We start from the raw sequence: 12,225 nt of genomic DNA, 5'->3' as shown, positions 1-12,225 counted from the left end.
ACAGCTCCGTTGATGGTGACAGGAGGTTGTAGCTCCCTCCCCCGCCTATAGTCCACAATGACCTCCTTGGTTTTGGAGACGTTCATGTGGAGATGGTTCTCTCCACACCACTGCTCCAGGTTGCTCACTTCCTCCCTATACGCTGCCTCGTCATCCTTGGAGATCAGCCCCACCACCACCGTGTCGTCTGCAAACTTGACGATGGTGTTTGTAGGATGCAGCGCCACACAGTCGTGTGTGTAGAGGGAGTACAGGAGTGGACTGAGTACACAGCCCTGTGGCGCTCCTGTACTCAGAGTCAGCGATGAGGAGGTGCAGTCGCCCACTCTCACCACCTGGGGGCGGCCCGTCAGAAAGTCCAGGATCCAGTCACACAGGCCTGCAGGCAGACCCAGGTCCTGGAGCTTACTGACGAGCCTAGATGGTATTATGGTGTTGAACGCCGAGCTGTAATCAACAAAAAGCATTCTCACATAAGTGTTCTTTCCCTCCAGGTGGGAGAGGGCAGTATGAAGGACGTGTGCTATGGCGTCCTCTATGGCGTCCTCTGTGTCTCTGACCCGGTATGAGAGTGCGTGCGTGCGTGCACTTCAAGATTCAAGATTCAAGATTCAAGATGTTTATTGTCACAAGGGAATGTACAAGTACATGCACTGTGAAAAACTTACCCTGAGTGCGTGCGTGAGCGTGCGTGTTGACTGTGATTCATGCCTGTTGAGTTGTGTGCGTATGTGTGTCACTGTGTATATGAGAAACCACCTGGATCTGTCAAGGTCAGATGGTCTGTGTGTGAGAGAATTGTTTTGGGAACATGTCTCTGTTTAGACTTTCCTTTCTCCTATTTTTCGTAAACGTTCTGATTATTTACTCTCTGAAGTATTTTGTTTAATTGCCCTGTTCTTTTACTGTTAAGACTGCATTACCCATAAATCTCTGTTGGGAACGTCATGTCCCAGGTTACCATAACAACCAAATTAGACCCCATTGTTGAGAAGGACACAAGGTCGCTTCTCGCCCCTGAGGCGTATTACTTATCACTGACACTGTACTGACACTGTGCAGCTGAACCCTTCCTCACTGCTACTGTATGAGTGCATGAATTAAAGCCCTTTTCATTGATTTAAATAATTTAAATTATTTTATTTAACTTTTACAACTTGTTGTAAAAAAGGGGGGAGTAAGGATTAATTTGATTTTAATTTTGATTTGATTTTAATTTATTTAATTTGGTTTTTCATTGATTTAAGATTTATTTGAAACTTAATTTGAAATATTTCTGTTTACATGGGCTGACGAACCACAACCTGAGGCCAGGCCAGGCCAGCAGTGCATGCCAAATCAACCGCAGTGGCACGATGTAAAAATCGTGCCTTGTCGGTGAGTTATGTTGCACTGTTGTTGAAGCCATGTGTAGTACAAACACTATCATGATGAACTAAATTGTTTTGGAAACAGTAAACTGGCCAAGTCCTCTGCCCCGTATAGGAACTACCTGAGAAGAGACCCAGAAGCAACCCCACATCAACTGCATCCTGCGTCCTCCTCCCTCACGTCTCTACAATGCCCCACCACGTCGTCATCATCATCATCATCATCATCATCGTCATCATCATCATCATCATCACCGTCATCACCGACTTTTCAATTCATCTTTTATTTGTTTTCTTTCTTTATTTGTCTTCATTCATCTGTACAAACGATGAATGATGTGTCATATTTCTTTAAACTTTAAGGATTTATTCCAGTTCCCTTTAAAAAAAATATTACAGTCCTTTTCGAAATTTGAATTTATAAATATTATTAAAGTCTTCATAATATTATTATTATTATTACCCTGATACAATGTTTAATATGGAGGTCATATGAACCTCATACAAATATGAAAAGGATAGATTGTTAGGATAAATTATGATACATAATTATGTTATTGGTGTATGAGTCTCATATGACCATATAAAGGCATAATATGAACTGAACGTACAGTATATAAGAGACCACATTTTGGTCGCATACTGTAGGTTCAGGCTAAATAGATTGCAGGTCATAGTAACTTTGGTTGCCCTGACTACGTAATCATGATATACTGTATAAGTCACTAGTGGAAAATTACAAGCACTATGTGGCACTACTTCCTTGTTTTGATTTGGGAACAAATGAATGAGTTCCACGCTTCTTACTGTCATAAACTGTATGTCTTTATATACATGTTTTCCTCCATCTTGGAGGAGAGAGAGAATTAGAAAGCTGCCGCTATGGTACGCTCACTGTTTGTCTCCTCTGTCTGACTCCTCTCAAAATACAGCAATCTATGGACTGTCCTTTGGCTCGTGTCTCTTATTTTGGTTATGGATTTTATCCATAATCCATATTTATTTAACATTAATAACTTACATTTCAAATACATCATTCAACTAAAGGAGAGAGACAGCCAACTGGAGGAGGTCCACCAGACACTGGCAGAGAGAGACAAGACACTGGAAGAGAAAGACAAGACACTGGAAGAGAAAGACAAACTGCTGAACGTGCTGATAGAAACAGGCCAACAAGTGAAGCAAAGAGAGAACCAACTGGAGAAGAAGGATGAAGAGCTGAGAATGAGAAAGAAGCATATGGATGATGTCATCACTGAAAAAAAGAATTCTGGTGAGAAAGTATTGTTGACTTTTTATGTTACACATGTATATGTTGTTCGTTATCCAGATTGATTCAGCAACAGCAGAATAAACAACACTGCTCCTTACTGTGCATACGGTATTATGCACCGGTTAGCTAAAGAAATCTGGTAGACACTCATAATATGTCCTGGTTAGTGGGATAAGCTCTATGAAAGTTCTATGAAATAAAAAGGGGGAAAAAAACACATCTGATTGTAAATACAAATGAATAACAAACCATGTATGTGATGTTACTCATTTGTTTTATTTATGTGGTAGCCTATCACGTATGACAAGTGACTCTCGTCCAGGAAAGTTAGTGTGTCCACTCATTAGATTATGAAATATTGGTAACATAAGGTAGCTTATCCACCTCTGTGTCTAAACGTATGAACCACAATGGAAACAAGCCCCTGGTGCTTTTTGTGTTATCCTTTTAGCAAACATTTGAATGTACAACCTGTACTATTAACAATCTTGTTAATAAAGCAATCAATCATTCAATCAATCAATCAATCAATCAATCACATTTGTTCCATCTGTTCTTTTCTCTCTCTCTCTCTCTCTCTCTCTCTCTCTCTCTCTCTCTCTCTCTCTCTCTCTCTCTCTCTCTTTTAATAGACCTCCAAGTAGCGGCATACATCGTTATACTGAAACAAAGAGATAATCAACTGGAGGCACTCAACCAGACACTGGAAGAGAAAGACAAACTGCTGATAGAAACAAGCCATCAAGTGAAGCAAAGAGAAAATCAACTGGAGAAGAAGGATAAAGAGCTGAGAATGAGAAAGAATCAGTTGGATGAGGTCACCACTGAAAAAAAGAATGCTGGTGAGAATGTACTGATAAACTTGTATGTTATACAACCTTATGGTAAATGCATGTCATAGACACTCATCATATGCCCTGGTTTGTGGGATAAGTAGGCCTATGGGGGTGGGGGGGGGGTCACATATGTAATTGTAAATACAAATGGATATCACACAATTTATGTGTTGTTACTTATTAGTTATTTATGTTTTATTACGTAAGACAGGTGACTCTCATCCAGGAAAGTTAGTTTGTCTCAGTAATTGCGCGCTCTGCTGGCAACGGAAAATATTGGTAACATACAGTAAAGTAGCATAACCATCTCAGTGTCAAAACGTATGAATCTCAATGGAAACTACCCTGGGGCGTTTTGTGTTATCCTTTTAGCAACATATTTGACTGTACAACCTGAACTGTTAACAATCTTGATAATGAAGTATTCAATAGGTCAATCACATTTTTTGTTTGTTTTTGAAATAGATCACCAAGTAGAGAAATCATTTCATCTACTGAAGCAAAGAGAGAATCAATTGGAGAAGAAAGATGAAGAGCTGAGAATGATAAAGAAGCAGTTGGATGAGGCCATCACTGAAAAAAATAATTCTGGTGAGAATGTAGGCCTACTGATGGCTTGTTTATATGTTATACAATCTGGTAGACACTAATAATATGCCATGGCCGGTGGGATACATAGCTGTTATCTGTTAACAGGGCTTAAACAAAGAAGGACACCGACATAAATATGCAGCCGAGCGCAGTACTTGCACGCTCTGTTGGCGCAAGTTATACATATTGGTAACATAAGGTAGCATAACCACCTTAGTGTCTAATGGACCACAATGGAAACCAGACCCTGGTGCTTTTTGTGTTATCCTTTTAGTAAAATCTTTTTACTGTGGAACCTGTACTGTTAACAATCTTGTTAACAAGTAATCAATAAATCAATCAATCAATCAATCAATCAATCAATCAATCAAACAAACAAACAAACAAACAAACAATCAGCGTATCAATCAATGAATCAATCACATTTGTTCTATGTGTTTTTGAAATAGACGGACAAATAAAGAAATACATCGTCTTACTGAAGCAAAGGGAGAATCAACTGGAGAAGACCAACCAGACACTGGCAGAGAGAGACAAGAGACTAGAAGAAACCAACAAACTGCTGATAGAATCAATTAACCAAGTGAAGGAAAGAGAGAACCAACTGGAGAAGAAAGATGTAGAGCTGAGAACGTGGAAGAAGCAGATGGATGAGGTCACCACTGAAATAACAAATTCTGGTGAGAAAGTGCTTATGACTTTTTATATTATATACTGCATGATGTTCTTTGTCTAAGATGATTCAGCAGCAACACAATAAACACACATTTATATCAATGGAAATATGTTTTTTTCCCTTTTTTTTCAATCTTTCAATTTCTTTTTTTCTCTTTTTGTCAATAAAGGCTATAACACTTGTCAATCATCGAGGCCATTACACTTTAATTGCACTGCACCTCTACTTTTGTCTGGGCATAGATCAGTATACAAGTAACATAACAGTTTTAACTTTCATATTTCAACTGAAATGAAAGCTACGTTTGTGGAGAAGAACAGGAGTGACCTCATCAAACGCATCACAGAGGTTCTGGGTATTGTCGATGATCTTCTTGCCAAAGGCATCCTGAGAAAGGAGACGTACAACGAAATCAGGGGGGAAAAGACCAGGGAAGACAAAGTGAGAATGCTGCATGACATCATATCTCTGAAAGGAAAGAAAGCCATGTCATCATTCTACGATGCTCTGCAAAAGTTTGACCCATTGCTTATTGAAGACCTGGGTAAGAAAATAACAATACCTGGAGTTCTGTGTGATATGTTTTTCTTTTTGTTTCTAGTTGTAGGTAATGAGATGTTATTGTTTTAATGTTTAAACATGGGTGAAGATGAAGAAGCTCCAGTACATCGATGGAGACATGGTGGAGAGAGTGGCCCGTTTTGAACTGCAGGAGTAAATCTATCTGAAACTCTCCCATTGATCAACTAAACCATCTGACTCCTTATTAAAACGGTTCACACCCACACATCCAAAATATAAATAACGTAGTTCACACATTACATAAATTATAATCTGATCAAATCTAGGAATAGGTTAAACATTTGGAGAATAAACATTCAGACAAAAAGCCATATCCATTTTACTAACATGAGCACCAGTCATATACTGGCATATATTATAATTTTTGATGGTTCAATGGTTCTATTTTCAAAATTAGTAACACCTATTACCATCCTACATTACTTTGTTACTGTGCAGCTTAACTAAAATGATGCAACCATTTGTTTGATGATATGTCTTGTATAATGAGAGGTACATATTGATCTTTATAGTGTTAGTTTTTTGTACCTGATTTCACTGTGTTGAGGTTTAGGACCGACCTGACCTGTGTTGGTGTATTTAAAAGGATCTCTGGCAAATTAACTCAATAGGGACCACTCCTGTCACATGTTGTCATATGTCTACCTACTGTATGTTCTTCTTATATTATTGTCTCCACCAGCCGAAGGCATGGGGGAGAGTATGTTTTCCCCTTCGTCCGTCCGTGTGTCCCTGTGTCCGTGCGTCCGTCCGTCCGTGTGTCCTCGCAGTTTGTGTGCACCTAATCTCAGTCGCCGTTGGCCCGGTAGCTGCCAAAGTGAGCACACACATTCCCTGGATGCCAATGTAGAACCTCCTCCCTACATTTTTCAAATGGGCCTTTTCTAGCGCCACCTAGTGGCTGATGTTCGCAAAACACATTTCTGTGCACTACTCTTACAGATTTTGTCCAAAAATCCTACAAATCGGTAGGCAGTATCTCGACAGTCATGTGATCGACGCGGATCAGTCCGATTTAGCATATTCCATCCTGATTGGCTAAGATTGGCTTCCAAAGTTTGTAGGATTGAGCTGTTTTGAACAAAATGCCTCAAATCCCAAACGCAAAGAGCAATTATCATGAAATCGCGCACACACGTTCCCACTAGGTCGAGGAAGAAATGCCACTTCAAATTTTTGAAATCAGCCTCATGGTGGCGCTATAACAGGTCGATTTGTGGTTTTACCTATAACTCCACCGATTAGATTCAAACTTTGTAAGCGCACTCCCTAGAGGGTAAGGATAAACTTTTGCCCTACATTTTTCACATCAGCCTTTTATAGCGCCACCTTTGGGCCGACTTATGTAAAACACATTTTTGGATATTACTCCTTCAGATTTTCTCCAAAAATAACACAAATCGGTACACAGTATCTCTATAGTCATGTGATCAAGTCTGATCCATCTGATATTTCATATTCCATTCTGATTGGCTAATATTAGCTTCCAAAGTTTGCAGGATTGCTCAGTTTTTGAACAAAATGCCTCAAATCATCAACGCAGCTTGCCATTAGCGTGACATTTGCCACACATATTCCCACTATGTCAAGGAACAAATGCTACCCTTTTCACATTGGCCTGTTATAGCGCCACCAGCAGGTAGAATTTAGCAAAACACATTTTTGGAACACAATGCTTCAAATCATGCATGCAGCGTCCGATTGCCATAAAAGGTCTAAGGTGAAGAACATATGCCACCCTTTTTACATTGGCCTATACAGTAGTACCACCAGGACGCCTGGCCTGGTGGAGACCTGTGCTCGGAAGAGCACTGCTTCTAGTTACTATTGCTGTGCTTTTGATGTATTGATGTTGATGTATTCCCTTGCTTATTGTGAATCACTATGGATTAAGAGCGTCTGCTAAAGGATCCCCACATTGCCACAATGGACTTGGCGGTAGAGATGGAGCTCGTTAATTGTTATTGATAATGAGCACCTTATCGATCCTGCTTATTGAGCCAGACTTTTATCCAGCCCACTATTGAGCGTTTTCAAATATTTTGTGGAAAGACGTGAGACTAATTCTAAACAGAACTGCTATCTTTTTTTATTGGCCAGTTGTTGTGACTGAGTTTGTGTCTAATCACCATCTATGAAGATAACAATTGAAATAAAAATATTATCATTAAATATAATTAAAACGATCATTCATTAGTGTGCAATAAGTGTTAAATGGCTTTATAGTATGAATAGCACTATAATCATTTCTTGATCACCCCTTGTCTTGATTGTTTAATCGGGTTTGTAGCAGGCCCTTGTTTTGAGCTCCATCCCTACATGGCGGTGGGAGTGTCACTGTGGGTGTTCTCCAGTGGTCATTAGTAATGGTCTTCACTCTGCTCACCGGTAGGGTGAGCTGTCCTCAAATTACTGGATAATTATATCCCCTACTAGCTTAACAGGGGTTTATTTTTGTATTATCATTATTTTTTTAATATTTTTATCCCACGTTTTTTTGCAACCCATTTTCTCACCCAGTGCCAACTACCTAACCTGTAGTCCTGGTTTCCAAATTTCACCCTTTGTTAGCCTCCTGGTTGGTCCCTGACTGACCAACCAGCAGGCTCTATCTGCAGTAGGAGCGAGATCATTTAGCGACCTACAACCGGGTCGCGACGTGGTCGGTAGTTTTCAGCGACCGGGTCGCTAAATCGAGCGACCGGGTCGCTAAATCACCGACCGCGCCGCTAAATCGACCGACCCGGTCGCTAAATCTACCGACCTGCCTGCAGTTTTAGGTCGGTAGATTTAGCGACCCGGTCGGAAGATTTTGCGCCCCAGTCGGTCGATTTAGCGACCCGGTCGCTCGCTTTAGCGACGCGGTCGGTGATTTAGCAACGCGGTCGGTGATTTAGCGACCCGGTCGGGAGGTTGCGTGGCAGGTTAGCCTAACTGAGGTAACGGTCGGGAGGTTGCGTGGCAGGTTAGCCTAACTGAGGTAAGGTTACTGAGGTTAGGTTTAGGGTTAGGGTTAGGGTTAGGAGGTCGGTGGAAGCGACCACCGGTCGGTGGATTTACCTACCCGGTCGCTGGATTAGCGTCCCAGTCGGTGGAATTAGCGTCCCGGTCGATGGAATTAGCGTCCCAGTCGGTCGATTTAGCGACCCGGTCGCTCGCTTTAGTGCCGCGGTCGGTGATTTAGCGACCCGGTCGCTCCATTTAGCGACCCGGTCGCTCGCTTTAGTGCCGCGGTCGGTGATTTAGCGACCCGGTCGCTCCATTTAGCGACCCGGTCGCTCGATTTTGCGACCCGGTCGCTGAAAACTACCGACCACGTCGCGACCCGGTTGTAGGTCGCTAAATGATCTCGCCCTCTCTCTCTATCTGCCTTGTCCCGCCCTGGTTCTGCCTTTTTTATGTTGAATTAGCTAAAACATAATTTTTGGAGAAATAAAAACTTTTAAAAGCATGCTGATTCACTATGCTGCCACTGAGAAGCTACAATTGACTGAAACAAAGTTTGAAATTAGAATAAAGCACACAGAATAACAATATGAAGCAACTGAATTAACATGGCAGTGGATGGAATGTCCCACTGAATGTCCCACCAAGACACAGCAACCAATGGGTGTGGAGAGGGGCAGGACAATGGGCGGGACTTGACAAAGGGTGAATTGTGGAGCACCTGGCTGGCTAGGGGGAGGTAGCATAGAAACCAGGACTACTGCATGTTTTTGTGAGGGCATCTACCCTAGGAGACACGGGGAGATCATGCAAACTCCACACAGAAAGGCCCTATCGCCAACCCCACCCCCCAGCGGGAATCGAACCCAGGACCTTCTAGCTGTGAGGCGAAACCACTGCGCCACTGTGCCCCCTAACAGGGGTTTATTTTTATTTTTATTACTGAATGAAGTATTACAGTAGTAGTAGTAGTACTATCAATCAATCAATCAATCACTAAAAGCTGGGAAGATAACTCTGTTAACCACATTTTTGAGAAATACTTATTGTTTCCTGTATTTTCTTTGCCCAGACATACACATTATTGGAAACATTTGTATTATTTCATGTGATACAGAAATACATTTAAATACATTTTTTGAACTTGAGCTTTTCGTAGAGTGAATCCTTTAAGTGTGTTAGTGTTTAAGGTATCTATCACCCACGCTTGGCCTGCCAGCTGATTGATTCAGCCTCGACACCAAGTCTAGAGGGTTTAAGTGGTTAAATATCTCATGACTTACATATTCATAAAAGTATTTATCATGGTCCTTCAAACGTGCATTAAAAAAAAGTTTTAACTAAACAATCCACTCCATTGAGCCTCTGTGTTCTGAAGCCTTTCGAGTTTCCATGAAAGAATACTATTTCTCATTAGTCAGACACATTTGCACTCAAAAACCACTGTGGAAATAAACTCTTGAACTTGTTTGTGTTTAATCACTTTTACATACACACATGTACAAATATCAAGTATGGTCAAAGGTCATCGTGTAGGCCTTGTGTATTGTAGGAGCCAAACAGGGTTACATTTGAATTTTGTTCACTGAATGGGTTCATTGATGGTGATTTATGTAGGCAGCACATTGGCACCTCATTGGTGGGAGTCTCTGTGGGTGGCCTCCAGCAGCAATAAATAATGGCTCTCACCTGGACACCTGCTCACCTTTATGGCTGGATGGTCTGTGGAGGTAGGGTGAGCTGGGAGAGCTATACTTTGTTGACCACACTTTCACACTTTAACATTTTCATCACTGTTAATTTATTGGCACATATTTATTGCATATATGTATTGGAAACATTGTAGGTAGTAATTGGTGTCACTGAATTAAGTAAAGCATTTTAAACTCATGAGCAATCATTTGTAGTTGTGCACGTCCTACATATTTATCATCTCCCTGGCTTAGCCTACCAGTTGACGGTAATGCTAATCTATTGCGGCATAGCGGCATAGCTCAGGGGTAGAGAAACTGGTATTAGAGCACGAAGGGTATAAATCCCGAAGGGTTCCCAGTTCGAATCCGGGCTCCCCCTGAGTTAAAGTCGAAGGGTCCTTGGGCAAGACTCTGAACCCCTAATTGCCTCCGGTGAGTAGGTTGGTGCCTTGCATGGCTTCCTCCGCCACCGGTGTATGAATGTGTGTGTGAATGGGTGAATGTAATGCACAATCTATGTAAAGCGCTTTGGATTAAAAGCGCTATATAAATGCACCATTTACCATTTATTGCATTGTTTCCAATTTGCAGCACTGATATGACCAATATGCCTATAGGCATATATGGAGATTCGGTTGTCCAGAACCTCTGGTTGATATGCCCATAAATGGGCTTGTCCATATATGGGCGTCAGTCAAAATCCATGGGCATCAGTCAAAATCCACTCGTCTGCTCGTCTTCATTGTTGAATGCATCTTCTTCTCCTTCAGCCGCTCCTTGTTCCTCCTGTCAAGCCTGGATTCTCTAATGGCTATTTCTTCTGCAGTTGGTTCATATGGCTTCTCACTGGCTTCAGCTATAATGTCAGAGATCTTCTTTATACAGTCACCAAGGTTACGCTGCTGGCTCCTACTTAGCTCTGAGGACACGAAAAGCTCCCCTGCCTTGTTGATCCGCGTCTTGTTCTTTACAAGGATGCTTTGTCTGACATCTTCTGCTATCCAGTCTGCTGTTTTCACATGGAATCGCACCTCAGCTTTTGTACTGACTTTATTGACATGCTGACCCCCTGGACCACCGCTTCGGCTGTAAGATACTGTAAGCTGATCCACAGGAACGTGAACCTGGGCGTCCTGCGTTTTATCGGTTCCTCGGTTTCTGTACCTGACAACACTCAGATAGGTGGAAGATCTGATCCGAGTGTTTCTTTCGCACACAGCACACGTTTGATTTGCTTGAAGATTAATCAATCTGTTTAAACACGAATAGCCACTAAGTAAATTCAAACGTGCAATGGAAGTCGCCATGTTGAATCAGCCTCTATTTCTTTTTTTCAGAGCCGATAGCCTAAGATTTGTGACCACGTGGAGAAGGGAAATGTTTTATTTCAATTAGCGTACAGTCCGTATAATCCACTTAATTCACGCATATGTTATTACATACAGTACAGTGGGCCTGCTCGAAGGACCATGAAAAGTACTTCTTGTAGTATTTGGCTGGAACCAGGACCCACTGAATTGTGTCCGATCAGGACTTTGTTTGCCCTGTATGTTTACCTGTGATCTGGAAATAGCTTCAGGAGTGACCTCATCAGGAGCCCTGAAGTTCTCTTGACTCTTGACTGAGAATGCACTTGACTTAACTGTACATCATTCAGCTGTGTTTGCTTCTGTCATTGCAATGACGTCACAATGAGTCATTCATGTCCAACTATGGAGTCCCGGGTAGTAGAAAGGTAGCGCTCTACCCTGGGCAGGGGGCTCAGGGTCTGCCAGGTTGTGGTTCCAGCTCGGCCATGAACACACAAAACTGCTCCAGGTCTCACTTTCTGCAGCGCGTCCTTCCTTCTTCTGCCCGTGGCGGTAAAAGTTCCTGCTAGAAGTTCACCGGGAAAGAGGCCAGATCGCTGAAATCCATGGTGTGCTAGCTAGCTGTTTGAGAACCACTGCTCTATCCCATTAAAACCGGGGATCAGTGTCATCTTTCAATCTATTCAATCAGTCTAGATCCCCACCTACTGTATCCGGTAATATACACGTACACATAAATCTTAAAGTGAATCTACAAAGCTGTTACCATGTCCCTAGTGGAGTAGTAGTAAAAGTATTGGAAATTGGAAATACTCAAGTAAGGTACAAATACCTGGAAATTGTCTCACTCCAGAGGGCCACATTGCATATACAGTCAAAAATAGCAAAAGCAATGGGCAAAAGTCTTGCAAATTCTCCATCTTCTCAGGGCGAACCCACTGGCATTT

The 12,225-nt window shown here is 41.9% G+C and overlaps 1 protein-coding gene across 1 annotated transcript; it reads right to left on the bottom strand.

Annotated features, from left to right (window-relative positions):
- Positions 1-10,678: 10,678 nt before the first annotated feature.
- On the bottom strand, positions 10,679-11,885 carry LOC308285911 (large ribosomal subunit protein mL62-like; the record flags this gene model as incomplete). The annotated part of the gene is made up of 2 exons (XM_080726810.1): positions 10,679-11,071; positions 11,856-11,885. 2 exons carry the CDS (start codon positions 11,883-11,885, stop codon positions 10,679-10,681), a joined length of 423 nt encoding a protein of 140 aa, XP_080582936.1.
- Between the last annotated feature and the right edge of the window lie 340 nt (positions 11,886-12,225).

The sequence above is a fragment of the Nannobrachium achirus genome, assembly GCF_963921795.1.
Source record: "Nannobrachium achirus genome assembly, chromosome: 1".
NCBI lineage: Eukaryota > Metazoa > Chordata > Actinopteri > Myctophiformes > Myctophidae > Nannobrachium > Nannobrachium achirus.
Note: the sequence above shows the minus strand (reverse complement) of the source record. Positions and strands in the feature narration are given on the sequence as shown.